Here is a 15813-nt window from a genome sequence, read left to right on the forward strand (position 1 = left end):
TGTCATTAGTTTTTGGACCCCTCTGCGCTATTCCTTCAGCTGAAAGTTCTGGCTCGCAGTTTCGATGTTTTAGAAATTCCCCACGTTTCAATTAGAAATGATTTAACTCTTTGTTGAACTCCCCCCCTTCATCAATCCACTGCTCCATCAAGGCCATGCCCACACCCATGTAGGTCATGGGAAATTGGTTAACCATACTTCTCGACGCCGGCCATTGTGGGTTGGTGAAGGGAGGTTGGCCCACCATGGCGAGATGTTAACTGTCTCGCCTGGTATGCAAGAGGTTGCGGGTTCAATCCTAACCCTGACGCCTGCTGTATATTGAGAGTTTAAATGTCTCTCTCCCGACGGTCGCAAGGATGTTTCTCCAGGTCCTCCGGCTTTCCCTCCACATTTAGAATCGACATGCGTTTAGAGTATTTGGCTGCTCTAAATTTACACATGATGAGCCACACCGTTGAGCTATCATTTGTGGCCAGGTCGCATCTGAAAAAGAGCTACAATATAGCTCAACAGGCCTTCCCTGATAAAATAAAAACTGTTAAAGAGTTAATAAATAGTGAAATATCACTTGATACCGATGCTAGGCATGGCCAGGAATCAAACCCATGCTTTGCAGGTTCTTCGCGCAAGCACACTTACCGTTGCATCAACCAGAGCAGTCTCAAATGTCGCACTTCACACGTTTTAAAATAGAGAATCTAAGATTTAACTGATTCAAATGGCAAACCAAGGAGGACGCAGTAACACCCGAAAGTCCAGCGCAACCGTGAGAACCTGCGCTATGTCTGACGTTCAAAAGCAACTGGCAGTGGCAAAGTCACCCACGAGCGTTTAACCCCTTTCCCTTTCCGAGATGTCTGCAAGTTGCAGGGTGGGGTGTCCCGTTCACCGCTGAAGCGGCTCAGCATGAATTTTATTCAGTGAGACATAGCGCCGTAGCCTTTAAAGAACACTGTACTCACTGCAGATAACTGTGGCAACACGACCGCACTCTATGATAATATGGAACCAAACTGTGCCACACACCCTCCCGCGTGGCCTTGTGGGAGCCTCGATCCCGATAAAGTTAATTTATTTTAGTTTTTCTTCCGGTTTATTTTTTATAATGTCATAAAACGTCATCGGAACGGGAAAGGGTGAATATCCTGAACGCGCAGCCATCTTATGAGACCCCCAGAAACAAATCAGGTTTAATCCTTTATTATTATTAGGATGGGAGAGTGCCTGTAAATACCAGCTGTGATAGGCTTGGGTCACCAGATGGCCAGGAAATGGCCACGTGCTGTTCGGCACGTGGTACAACCCGACGTGTCAGGATTGGGTTTACAGTTCAACTCAACTCGAACTCTCGTTAGCATAAACCACCCATGTAAGAAACAACAATGGAAGATGTGCATTGCGTTTACAAAAGCCCGATGCATGACGCAAAACAACGTGCAAAACCACACCTTTGCGTATTGTTACATAGAGTACATTTGTTTTTCCGGCCTGAACTAATTAACTCTGTTGTGCTGGGGTTTCTCGTTATTTACACATTTTTATACACCACCATGAACTTACAAGAGAGTGGCCGAGGCTAAAAACATTTAGCATTCCCACACCCGGATGGGAAGAGGCGACTCATATCTCTTTGATCCACTGTCTCTCCAGTAAAAACGAGATCAACGCTCAGTGCCAATAAGTCCTACGCCCGCCGCGGGCCAACGAAAGGTCACCAGTTCCATGCCGAGATAAGGAAAGAGGCCGGTTACCGGAGGGCGGGTCCGTCTGCAGGATGCTGATCCTGTATCCTAGGATGCGGCTCTTGGACGGGGTCCACGTCACGTGCAGGTCCGTGCTCTCGGGTAGCATCTTGAACTGCAGGTCACTGGGAGCCATCACTGCATGCGCACACACGCACGTGAGTGCGGGGGAGACACACATGCTCGAGCACGCCGATGCTCGTGCGGAGTCACCGACACAGAAAAGTAGAGGAGAAGGGGGGTGAGGAAGCTGTTTCCTTACTGGGGGCCAAAAAGGTCTTCTAGAATCTTATGGTGGGCGACAACACGTTTTGTAACACAGCACATTCACTTGCATCGCTGCAAAATACCCTTCAAGTTACAGAAGTGCAACGAAAGTAAATGCACCAGTGTTGCCAGGTTGAGAGAGTATTCCATCTCGAGTACACGATCAGAGTGATTAAGGTGCTTGCAGCGACGGATATAGATATCGCTTGCGGGGCGTTTCGAAGCACGAGGACCTCGTGTGGCCACGGGGCCATAGTTCCCCCCACCCGTGATGTGGAAGCACATGGGGCGTGTGTGCAAGTGGCTGCGGGCCCATGCGAGTACGCATGTGTGTGTGTAGACGTGTGTGTGAGCAGACATGTGTGTATGTATGTGCAGAGTGGCAGTGTAGCAGTGAGCGTGCTGCGCTACGAACCTGGCGACACGCATTCAACTCCCTCTCACGGCTAACAGAACTGGTCCTGGGTCTCCCTTAGGTCGACTCAGCCTTAAATGTGTACCTAGTGCAGTGTGAAAACTTTGCCACTGGGACGACAACGGTGACTGGGCGTGATGCTGGCCACCCACCCCCTCGTGTGCCATGGCGGCCTTCATAGGTGCTCGCTAACAGCACTTGCCCCAACAGTCTGTTAAAGGCTTATACGGGGGATCTTTCATCTCTTTTTGTGCAGACATTGGGATGTGCAGCCAAGAGGACGCACAGAAGCACAAGCGCAACAATCGAATGGACACAAAGACTCAGATGTGTGGCGAACGTGCAAACTCAAAGAATGCATATCACGTGGATACAATTTAGGTCACCATTGTTGTCGTTATAATGCCTGTCACATCACACGTGGCAAAAAGTCAAAAACAGACGTGGACTAAATTGTCTCAAAAAGTAACATCACAAAAGCTGCTCCACTTTTGGCACAGCACAACAGGCTCTGTGATCTCCTTCACAGCATTCCGTCACTGGCACGCTCGCGCACACACATACACACGCGCACGCACACAACATCCTGTGCGCATGTCAGTTCCAAGCGCTAACATCTGCCGTGCTTCCATTTGCGGCTGAGCGGGCGGATCTTAAGCCCCTGCGCATCATCGACACCGGGATTGATAGGTAAACCTGATTTTCTCTTCCTGTCGTCAGCGCTTCAGGTGGAGAACGCATTTGCGTTATTTCCACGGTGGGAGAGCCAACGCCGGCCAGAGCGCCGTTCCGGCTCATGGAGGACCGGTCTCGATGGAACGAGCGATGGCTCCAGACGTAAATGTCATCATTGTCCGCAAGTGTAGGGGGGGGGGCAGTTTCTACTCCCCTTTCCTTCCGACGCGCGGAGCGGAAACGGACGACTCGAACGATTAACTCAGCATTCTCCGACTGCGTGCCGGTTGCATCCACGACGCGTCTACGAAAACCGTATTGTGTGGCGGATGTACCTTGTGCTGCAGTGGGTGCTGGGAGGCAGAGGGAGACGACAAGGAGAGCGAACGTGGTACGGATACACGTGGCCCAGAGAGATTGGGACCCCATGCCTCCTTCCTCTCTGCACACACACACATGCACACAGTGATGAGCACATCATATATTAACATTTTTATATATGTGTGCGTACGGTTCCAGCAAGGAGACTATGAAATTCATCCAGCAGTACATAGACACAAGGGCTGAAAGTGTACATGTACAGCTAGGGAGGAGTGGTGGCACAGTGCTTAGTACACTGCTCTTAACCTAGAGGCCTGACTTTGATTCCTGGCCACAGCTACCACCAGAAGTGAGTAATAGTAGTGTAAGGAAAATTATTTTACTGCACTATTGAGTAACCAGGTGGAGCAGAGACAATGTAAACCCACTACGCTATAAAAACAGCGACCAGAATTAAATTCCAGGTCACGCCAACATTAGTTTTGAGTGATATTTTAAACCAGCCCAGGGCTTCTCCCTCACCAACCCACACTGACTAGTGTGGTGAAGTATGGTCAGACAATCCCCATTATTGACACAGCGAGCAAGTGGAGTCCTTCAACCATTCGTAGATTGACAAAAGCAGTAAACAAACAACACAAAAGCAGCGCTTTTTATATTCTTTGGCTCTGAACCTATTGCCAAAAGGTTACACTCGAAATATGCGTAATCAACCCTCGTCAAATAAAATTACGCATATTTACATCAACAAAACGTTGGGGTGTTGAAAAGGTGGGACTTTTTTTCTAGCAGCGATGTGCATATCATCTTTTACACGTCGGTTTAAAAAAATGCGGACGTCTGCTTGAGTGGTGTACAGGCACGGTGCTTGCCCCACCGAAGAACCATCCAGGCTCAACTTCTCAATTTAGTTTTTGACAAGATCTGACGAGATCCGGGTGCATTTGGAGTGATTTGGCCAAAGGGCCCCTCTCTCGCTCTCTCTTTCTCTCCCTCTCTATGGAATAATCAGCCGGAACCAATTTTTTTTGTCAGATTTCGTTTTTAGCTACATAATACCAGAGTAAATAAATGGCCCGTCTATTCCATTGAGCGAAGGTCCATATGGTTGCTTTGCAATGTATATTTTTTAAAGAATCTAAGTTGCTCGGGTAGACATAATCGTGGCTCTTTGAGCTTCAAACACTGGCAAGAATCCCGAAAAATAATAACGGAACCTTATTCTGGCTCTCCGAGCAAAAGACGTGACCATTAAACCGTGAAAATCCCAAAGGTGCCTCCTCAGTCTCGCTCTCTGAGCCGCACGCCTTGGCAGGCAGCCTTAAGCTCGAAAAGCATCACTCATTCTCACCCAACTCGTCGCGAATGATCCGAGTCAGCCGTCTTCTCACCCACCGCCTACCTGGTGGGCCCACTTACCCAGCTCGCTCAGCAAGCGAGGCGACTTTGCGGCGCAGCGCAACCGTGGAGGCTCTCGTGGTTGCGCTGCCGCACGGCTCTCACCGGCGCGTTTTTTTTAGTCGGGGTGTTGCCACGCAGCCGTTGGGGCGGGGGGAAAAATAATTATCCGACGGTTTCCTTCCACGCGATGGGGAGCTTCTTCGCACCGACGTCGGACACCGCGCCGAATAGCGTGGGGACAGCGACACAGCAAAGACAACGATCCCCCGTATAGCCTCAACAGACTGTTGGGGCAAGTGCTGTTCGTGAGCACCTACGAAGGTCGGTACGGTGCACGAGGTAGTGGGTGGCCAGCACCACGCCTTATGTCTCCCTGATGGTGATTAGATACCGTGCCAGGTACTCATTTGAGGCTGAGTCAACCTAGGGGCGGCCCAGGACCAGTTCAGATAATCGTCACTGGTGTTGGCTGTGAGCGGGAATCGAACTCGGGTAGCCGGGTTCGTAGCGCAGCACGCTAACCACTACACTACCGCTCAGAGGTAGGGTTGACCCTTTGCCAATATTTGCATGGGAGACTGCCTGGAAATATGAGGTCTTGTAGGCTTGGGATCATAGATGGCTCAGAGATATGAAGGCACAGCAATTAGCTTCATAGTTCTATATGTGTGAAGCTTCGACCATTATCCCTCATACGCGTGGTTTTTTTTCCAGGCCACTCCAGTTTCATCCCACGAGAAGCCAAACTACTCGTTAATGGGACTGGCCAAGCATCCCCAATGCAAGACCCTGAAGTGGACGAAAAAATTGCCTTGAGACTCAAGTGAGGGTTTCCTGGATAAATTAGGGAAAGGCGTTGTCATTATTGCACGACGATGCATCGCTGTGGGTTTTAAGCTGGGGGCCCAGTGGCTCGCGTGGACCTGAGTTCGACTCCCCACCATGGCTAACACCAGTGGCGAGTGGTATCCGAGCCAGCCCAGGGTGCCCCCCTTCACTGAACCACACAATCCTGCGTGGCGAAATATATTCAAACATCCCGCATGACCGACAACACGGTGTGGGCGTGCGGGGGGGGGTAAGGGAGGCTTTCATCCAGCAGTGGATCAACAAAGAGCTACACACGACTATCTCTTATTGCGTAACTCCAGGAGACTTTGGCGCCCTTTAATAAAAATCACTGCAGCAAAAAGGCGCATTTTGCTATCGCCGTTCAGCAGGGCTTTTCTTGGGCAGTCACACAGCTGGCGATGGCAACACCGCAGAGTCCCGGTGAGTATACCCACAATTGACCTCGCCGCGTCACCTATTTTCCACGCTATTCGCCGCAGCTTGCCGGGTTCTACACTGAACACCTGAGGGCAAAGCCTGCGGTGGCAGCTACACTGAACGGCGGGATTGTGTGCTCACGGAGCGGTCGTAACACCTTGAATCGCGCCGTGCTTTCGGTGGGGACGTCGAGACGACTGGCTTGCCGACCCGTGAGCAACACTCATGGGAGTATCGTCTGCAGCCCGTTTTGTCGACCTCCACTGCTGGATGGGAGAGTCTCGCCACACTCGTGCGGGTCTCGCCAAGTTTCACGGATAATGATCTTGGCCTCGGAAAACCGTTTTAATGAATGGCCTTAAATAAAGACGTCAGCTATTAAATACATGCTCTTTGGTTCTTTCGGTAAAGTCACGTAGGTAGAAAAAATAATAGATCACGACGTTTCAATCGCAACACAAGCAATCGTCATCAGGTGGGACAACCACAGCAAGAAAAAACTGCTGAAGTAGGCGAGAGATCTGCCGTGGCACGAGGTTTTAAATTATTAAATACATGTAAATTATCATTTTAAAAAAACACATAACTTCCATCTCACCACTTTCTCGCATCATACTCTCTCTCTCTCATCACTTCATCGCATCATTTTATTTTTCTCTCGATGCAGTCGTGAAGAGTTCCAGACACGATTCGCGGAAAGCAAGTTCATGAATAACGAGGGAATACTGTACAGTACATTTTAATTATTTATATTGTTTACTTGATGTACGCAGCCGCGGCGTGTCGGCTGCTTTGTCTCACTTCGCGTGTGGTGAATAAACAAATTATTGTTTTTAATTATTATTATCGGTGACATCACGCAGAGCACATGCGTGCGGCGGATGCATTGTCCCGCCCGCTCGTTTTGCAACCTGCGCCTCCGTCGCCCGCACGGTGGCCCTCTTTAAGTGATCGCTTCGTGTGGCGTTTCTTATTAAACAACATAAGTAATATTTTTAAAAAACTTTTTTTAAAACACGCTTTTATGAAATGTACTAGCAGTGGCGGCTCCTGCAAAATCTCTCAGGGGGGGCAAATGTCTGGATGATTGATAAGGATAAGGTCCACCCATGCAATGGATAAATTAACAGCTTAAGCATGTAAAGACAACTTCACTTCTTTAATATTAATGAAAAATAAAGTGACTCTTACAATACATCTTGTTTGTTTCTATACTCACTATTAAAACAAACCACTCAAGTTTATTTTATTAAAGATTCCACTAGGTGGCGACAAATTATATTGTTGGATGAAACGTGCTTACGTATGATGACGTAAGCACGTATGATGACGTAAGCACGTTAGGGCGAGCCCTCCCGGAAACCATAGAGAATGCATTGCAGCGCCCCCGTTCGAAAAAAAACATCTTTGAATGCAAGTCTATGGGACCACTCGGGGCGATTCTCAGCTGGAGGGAAATCGCCCAAAAAGAGGCGGTACTCCACAGAACGTAGCATGATGCTGATTGGACTATATCCAGAGGCACAGTGACGGCTAGCGTGACTCTGTGGTTGAATGACATTGGTGGTGCGTCGCCCAATCGCCCTAATGAAGAAACCGCCCCTGTGTGCTAGTAATGGCAGAACTCCATGACTCCAGGAAGTGGCCCCGAAGCTTACCATAGCGTAATGGACCGTGGCCAATTACAGTCAACGTCAGTTGACCGTGGACAATTAAATCCAAGCCGAAACCTAACTAATAAAAAAGAATGTTAATTTTTTTTTTATGATAGAATATAGTATTGTCATCAGTATTACTTAAGTATACCAAGTTTGCAGTCGATACCACATTGGGAAGTGGGTTAAAATTGAGTTACAATATTTGAGGATACAACAACGACAACAACAGAGTGAGTTAAAAGAAAGCGTGTAAAAAGAGAAGGATCACCGTTTCGTATTCACCACAGTGCATTGCGGCTCGTGAGATATTAAATTCGGAACAAACCAAAAATGGCTCAACTGGTGTTTTCCGTTGCCGACCCCCTGGTCTAACCCAAAATCCGTTTTGTGATGCGTGGCGGTCACCCATCCAAGCAAAGCGCGATCCAGGTTCAAACTCTGCTTGGCTTTCCAGAGCTGATGAGATCAAATGCATCGCTATTGCGGATGATTTTGGTTAAAGTCCGACTACCACAGCGGGGTTTTTTTCAACTTAATCTTATTTTAAAGGATGTGGTTAAGATATTCTTGGCATGAGCGTTTATACTGCACAGCAAGGCTTGGCACGCTTCTGTATTTACAGCCTCATGCATTACATTGCACCCCAGCACACTTCGAGAAGTGCTCACCCTCTCACCTACGACCCCATTAATCTGACCCTCGATAATATTGCACAACCAAAGCTTTGCAACCTTGTTAAACCAAATCATTGCACACCTGTGATAAGTTCTCTTTGAAAAGCTATTTGTGATAAGTGCATTTCATACATTCTGCATCCAGTCCCACCGTCGCCAGAGATAAGTGCCGGCCATAGTACTGTGGAATTTCCCGTGGAGTCTCGGAAATGACAAGTGATGATGAGCACTGACAGACGTGTATCGTTTTTATACAAATGCACGACTGTGAGTTCTGCTCATTCGGACCTGGGTTGAGCATGATTATGCATCGCTGGATCGTGTGATACAGAGGCCACTTGGGAAGAAGTCCCTGAATCCAGCAGTGGATTGAACATGGCTGATGGTGATGATCGTGGCAAAATTATATATGTATTTTACAGTCGGCTTCTTGCGCATCTAATTCGTACAAGGATGTTCCACGGAAGGGCTATGAAGCTGACATTTGGTATAAAAACCGTACAATTGGTGCTCACAATTAAAGACATTCGAAAACCTACCCGTTTTTTTTACCCGCCCTCAAACTTGTGCCCTCCTAAGATTTATCACCGGGGAACGTCGATTCGTTTCACTCACAGGGCAGGGGTCAGACTTAACCGTGTAAATCCATGTAATCCGCATGCTAAACATAGACAAAGATCCCCAGTAATTGCCTTAACAGACTGTTGGGGCAAGTGCTGTTAGTGAGCACCTATGGAGGCCGGCACGGGACAAGAGAGGGTGGGTGGCCAACACCACGCCCGGCCGCCTTTGTCTCCCCGGTGGCGATGTTTACACACCGCACCAGGTGCTCATTTGAGGCTGAGACGACCTAGGGGAGGAGGCCCAAGATCGGTTCAGATAATCGTCACCTGTGTTGGCCGTGAGCGGGAATCGAACTCGGGTCGCCGGGTTCATAGCGCAGCGCACTCCCCACTCACTCACACACACACACGCGCGTGTACACACTCACACACACACACGTGTACACACTCACACACACACACGCGCACGTGTGTATACACTCACACACACACACGCGTGTGTACACACTCACTCTCACACACACACACGCGTGTACACACTCACTCACACACACGCGTGTGTACACACTCACTCACTCACACACGCGTGTACACACTCACTCACACATACACGCACGTGTACACACTCACTCACACGCGCACGGCAATTCTTCTCCTGCCGTTGAGCGCGACGCCGATGCCAACACAGTGAGCGGGCAGCAGCCCTTTCTGCACCGTCACTAAAATCGCTCAAGCCCTTCCGTGACATCGACCGGCCAGGTGGCTCAGCGCTATTGCGATGCGCAAGTTCAAATCCTGGTTGCGGACGGGGAAAATCTGTGCGGGGTGGGGGGTCGATAAAATAAGTACCACCTTGTGGGGGGGGGGGGCGGATTAATAATATAATCGGTCGTCCTAGGAATGTGGAATTTCCACCCACTGGCTCAGGCCGTCTCTGAGCAGGAGGGGAGCACTTGCCTAGACGCTCATTTGCTCACGAAATCACCGACCTGTTTTTTTTTCTGTTTAACATGACACCATTCGGAGAAACTCTATGTGACCAAACAGCTTGCTTACACGAAGCTCCACAGACTATGCTATGTAAACACGCCCACATGTTAGCGCTAGGCACTCAGCTGATGTAATCTATATGCTATGCTGATGTGGGGAGAGAGAAAAAAAAAGAGATGCAGCTGTATAAGCTTTGTGAATTCGATATACTTAAGTCTCTTGACCGCATAAAACGTATACGCTTTCAAGTTAATCTCTTCGCATCCATTTCGACAGCACCACCTTAACACGTACCTGGCGCGGGTATGCTGCGTAGAAAAGCAAAATGAATAACAGTAGATAAAAATAGATGAAGGCGCAGCCCTGCAATTGTTAACTCAATGCCACTGCTGGCAGAAGGGGGTCTATTATATCGAACACTCTAACATATACAGTACTGCACATGTATATTTTAAGAGGACCCATAAACCTACACTCAGTTTTTATCACCCAGTCGGCCCGTAACGGCCAGGTTAAAAAAAGAATACATAAACCCCCGTTTAACTATCCAGGAGAAATGGCTGATCAATAGTGACTGACGTCTTCACGTCCCCCCATTGTTCTATGGACGGCGCTCCGTGCTCTTATCGGATTATCCGAAAGACGCGCCCCAAAGTAACTCGCGGCTTGTGTCCACAGAGTTATACAAATATGGTCACTCAGTCACTCACGCGAGTTCATGCCGGATTATAAGTCGCATCCCCAAATGCAATTTTAACAAAAAAAAGACACAGGGGAGAAGGGTGGATGGGCAAAGTGCGTCTTATAATTATAATTTTTAAAACAATAATTCATACACGCTTAGGGCAACATTAATATCCACCGACCACCTACCACTGCCCATCTTCGGGGTGATGCCATCTCACCTCGAGGCAGCCGAGGCTGGGGAATCTCCGTGCACACACCCACTGTTAACTCACATTGCAAAATGCCAGGCATCGCATTCTCCTTACCCGGGGTGGTGGAGCGTGGAAGTCAGAGTGAGGAGACAGGCGATGGGTCTCGGGGCTAGTGGCGTCTAGGCCGTTCAGAAGGGGTCTCTCTCTCGCTCTTTCCAAAGACGGCTTATGAATAGGTCAAATTTATGGGATGCTGAGTGTTTCCAAACTCACTCTCTCTCGCTCTCTACCCCCCACCCGACACACACGGCCACCCTTCGTTCCCTCCCACCCACCGTCTTCTCTGTGACTCCCTCGACTCTCCTCCAAACACAGACACCCCCCCTCCCCCCACTTTCCACACCCTCCCCACCCATTCCCCAGATCCATCTGCCTCCCCTCCTTGAAGAAAAAAAAATGAAATGACGTAAGGCTCGAAGTCTCAGTGGTGAGTGCGCTTAAAAAGCTCGCTGTGTGTTACGACTGCTCAAGGAGGAAATGCCGAAGGCTTAGCGATCCACACCACACTATGGCACCCGCAGGGTTGCTGAGGTTCAGAGAATAACTCCTTGGGAGTCAGTTCGAAAGCCAAAGGGGCCGCGGACAATTAGGAAAGAGTGAGACAATTGAGAGCGTGCAATGCTGAGGTCCTAGAGCAGTGGTTTCTTAACCTGGGGCACACTCACCTCCTGGGTGTGCGAGATGCCCTTTCTGGGGGTGCGAGACATGCCAGATTATTTTTTTAGAAGGTAAATAATCGAAAACTCAAATTAAGCACGGGCACGTCAGTACAATTACTTTTTTTATATCAAAACATATGTGTTAACATATATATATTTTTTACGATTGAGAACCAAAGGGGTGCAAGGCTGCAGTAAAGGTTAAGAACCACTTGCTCTAGAGGCTCCCTTATTCTAGGTTGTCAAAGTATCACGTGAAATGAGGGTTCGAGTGTTGGATTTCATCCTCGCTGTGATTATAAACAGGGGTTCTCAAGAGCTGATGGTCCAAGTCAGACCACAAAAAAACAATCAATACGTTTGCTTTTGCCCTTTAACTTGACATTCCAACTCCAAGAGACAATATCAAAGCAGGGTGTATGGGTGAGTACTACCTCTATTGTGTAAAATATTCTTTTTTTAAAGGCCGCTTGAAATATTTTTTTTCTGGAGTCGTTCTGTGAAAAATGTCTTCCGCAGCAGTTTTCAGACAATACGGAGCGCGCCGCTCTGCAATAATTCCAAATGGATTTTTCTTCTCGCAACACGAAAGCACAATTCGACTGAACGGGAATGGGGGGGAAGACAAGTGAGAAACTAGGGACTATTGAGTGAGTGATCGCGTCTTGCCATGTCCATGAATCTCAGCAAACAATAGTAGGGAAGAAGACGGCACGAGATGACTGTTTGGTTTCGAATTAAAACCACTTGCACTCGGTTGCCATTTGTCTTTCTCTGGAAAGTTTAAACGTCTCCTTCCTTCAGCCGCTGCCATTCGCACTGCAAACGCTTTCGAAAAAATAAACACGCCCGGACAACACATTTGCAGCAAGCAGCTACTGCATATACGCGCGCGCACACACACACACCATTTCTCTGCAACATCTGCCAGTGACGTTTTAGTTGTTGTTCAAGTTGCTATTGATAGTTTTATTGTTTAACAAAAAACTGAAGTCGTGTTTTTTTTTTGTCCAAAGAGTATTGTAACATGTTAACTTTATGGGGGGAGTAAGCAGTGATGCCACGGCTAACATCACTGACGATTGAAAGTATTTAGACTATTTTGGTGCTATAAATGTCCAAATGATGGACCACTTTGTTGAGATATCATTTGTGGCCAGGTCGCTTCTGAAAACTAAGTTAATACCTCAGTGGGCTTTGTTTGGTAGGATGGGGATGGTTCAATTTTATTCGTATGTGTACTGTTTGTGGTTGTGACGTTCTTACCCGGCCCTACTGGACATCTGTGAAAAAGAGCTTCATAGCTCATCGGATTCCTCCAGTATCGATAAACATTCTGATTCTCATTCTGAATGGGTTCTGCCCCCCCTACTTACCACCCCCAGCCTCCACAAAGTCGCCCTGAACAGCGTGCGCGTGTACATGGCAAGTAACCAACGCAACTAATTTAAAATGCCTTTTCAGTCAAATGCCTTTTTTTCACAAGTCCAAACACAGCCGAAGGATACAGGTAACTATATATATGTTAGGTTTATGAAGAATCCGATTCATAGTTTGGACGTGGTCAATGGTAGACCAATAAACCTTTCTTAAACACGACTTGCTATTGTGGTTGAGTTACCCTCAAAATGTTATTACCTATTCCTATTCATCTCCATGTGAATAGAGAATGGGTAAACAGTTGTAAATTAGGTCCATAAAACACGATGGAAATGTAATATAAAAAAAAACAGAGGTGTGGACTCGAGTCATGTGACTTGGACTCGAGTCAGACTCGAGTCATGAATTTGATGACTTGCGACTCGACTTGGACTTGCATAACAATGACTTTGTCCCACCTATGAGATGTGGACTCGAGTCATGTGACTTGGACTCGAGTCAGACTCGAGTCATGAATTTGATGACTTGCAACTCGACTTGGACTTGCATAACAATGACTTTGTCCCACCTCTGAAAAAAAATATAGAAACCAAGTGATATACCGCAGGAACCAACCCCCGTTTCTGAGATGATGAGGAGGAAGATCCAGGCGTCACACTTGGAAGAAGTAAACTCTCTGCCCTTCACATAATGCAGACGGGGAGAGCTCCTCCGGATGCAGACTGCATCGCTGTGGACATTGTCAAAGAAGCGGGGTGCGTTGTTGGAACGAAATACAGCAGCTACAAATTTCTACAAAAAGGAAACAACTTCTTACGCATGGAATCGTACAAATCCCACGTACGCATCCACGAGCTCAGCAACGGATATCGATCGGACGAATCGATGCATTGCTGCACCTCTCGCTGCCAACGTCACGTGCATCTTTCCTCCAGACACAGCTGCAGCTCAGAGACAAAACAGCTACTTTTATATGAAAGAAGGAACATAACCATGTTTATTTTTATTTCGAGGTGAGGATGACCAGACAGTTACCAGGCATGCCATCTATATTTCATGGGGATTTTTTTAGAGTCTGATTTATTTGTCTGTGGTGAATGGTGGAGAAACGTTTCCCGAACCCAGCTTGCCGATGTTTTAAGAATCTGATTGCGAAGGAAGACCTGAGACCCGCTCTCTACTTCTCGGCTTTACATTTGGGGGCAAGTAGCCCAAGTTACCTGACTCGGTCGAGGCATGTATCCCACTCCAGGGATTGTGTAGAGACACAATTAAAGGTCTCTTTGTGTGTTGCGCCAGCCACAGAGCTGGAGGGGCGCTGGGCGCCGGGAGCCTCCATTGGAGGGCTGAAGGACACATGACCGGGAGCGGGGAGCTCCGGGCTTGATACGGCAGGGGGCGTGTCCGAGGGCGGGGCGAGGCGGCGGCCAAGGGATAAAGGGGGAGCGCCGAGGGGATTCGAGGCTCGTTGTGGGGATCGACTCAAGGGGTCGTAGCTCTTCGGTCTTCGCTCGCCGTTCGCCGTGGAGTTTAGCTGAGGATCGAGGGTCAGTCAACGTAGATGTTAGCTGGCCTGTTCGCTTCGCTAACTCATACACACATAGCGAATAGTCTATGACAGCATAGCCACACTTAACGATAGGACTCAGTGAGCAGTGAGATTGTTTATTAAACGTGTTGCCTCCAACAAATTGTGTGTGCGCCTCAGTAATAACACCCTACAATTTGATAAACAGCGTTATCTAACCATCACTCTGTTGTCTCCACCTATGAAGAAGAAAAACATGTTTAAGTCCACTGACTGACGTATACACTTCCCAGACAAATATTATCAAACGGCATGTTTAAGCAAGCAAGCTTTTGGACGGTTTTGGATTTCCAGGACTCATCAGAAGTCAAGCTTCTGAAACAAATACTGCAGGATTACCAGCTGTCATAGGCAAAAGAGGGCCCACATCCAAACCGTGCAGCTTCACTCAATGCACATATTAGTTTGAGACATTTCCTAAGCTTGTGGTCCATGAAACTCACCCGTCCGTGCTCAGCTGCCCTTCGTCGAGCACACCTAAATCATGATGGGGACGTTGGCCTCGATGTGCGTGAACGACACAAAACTCACTCACCTCGTCCATCATTAGTACCACATTGTGATGGAAAAATATATACAGCATTCCTCCATCCAAATCCAGACTTAAGCCCCTCTTTCTTCGTTCCGATGCCTATGACTGACCGTGTCCTCTATCCAAATACGCATTGCCTTGAACAGCGCTCAAAGCCATAGGGCGTCCATAAAAGTTGCATACATTCATTATAAAATCATTATAACGACTGCGGTTTGAACTGGTTGCGTCGACGTTTTCCCAACGTACGTCCGATTACGATTTTTTTTTAAGTGCGAGCCACCTCGCAGAGCTCGTGGCGGGAAACATTCGAAGAGGATCCAAGCCGAGATGTTGGAGATCGCCGGGGGGACTCGCAAAGTCTCGACGAGTCGTCAACGCCGTGGTTAGAGGTTTACGGCGAACGCTAACTGCGTGGGGACATCAAGAAGAAGAAGAAAACAAACGGGAAGATGAAAACGACGAGAAATAGCTACGCGTGAATTGAATCGTAGGCCTGAGTTGCAATAATCCGTTGAATCACCGAGGCAGGTGCGCGGATCGTTACACCGCTGCTTGTACATTAAAGGTGAATAACTGCGAAAACGATGTCAGATGCGACCCATATAACGACGGTTCGTCGTTTGTCAGTTTTGAAACTGTTGGCAAAGGCCAATTGGCATATTTTTAACAGCTGTGCCGAATGAGTACGCACACATTGTTCCACAGAGCAGCCACCTCTTCGTCAATGTCATCATC

The 15813-nt window shown here is 48.1% G+C and overlaps 1 protein-coding gene across 2 annotated transcripts in view; it reads right to left on the reverse strand.

The window, feature by feature from the left end:
* Positions 1–11092, reverse strand: part of LOC144940684 (collagen alpha-1(XII) chain-like) — a 131994-nt gene extending 120902 nt beyond the window's left edge. For both annotated transcript variants that reach the window (XR_013639157.1, XM_078866993.1), the window contains exons 1-3: positions 10971–11092; positions 3438–3544; positions 1755–1883 (exon numbers count right to left, since the gene is read on the reverse strand). Coding sequence is in view for 1 of the 2 variants with exons in the window: in XM_078866993.1 (XP_078723119.1) it covers positions 1755–1883; positions 3438–3531 (223 nt within the window). In the remaining variant the exon portion in view is untranslated. The remainder of the gene's footprint in view (positions 1–1754; positions 1884–3437; positions 3545–10970) is intronic.
* Positions 11093–15813: the final 4721 nt, after the last annotated feature.

The sequence above is a fragment of the Lampetra fluviatilis genome, chromosome 23, assembly GCF_964198595.1.
Source record: "Lampetra fluviatilis chromosome 23, kcLamFluv1.1, whole genome shotgun sequence".
Lineage (NCBI taxonomy): Eukaryota > Metazoa > Chordata > Hyperoartia > Petromyzontiformes > Petromyzontidae > Lampetra > Lampetra fluviatilis.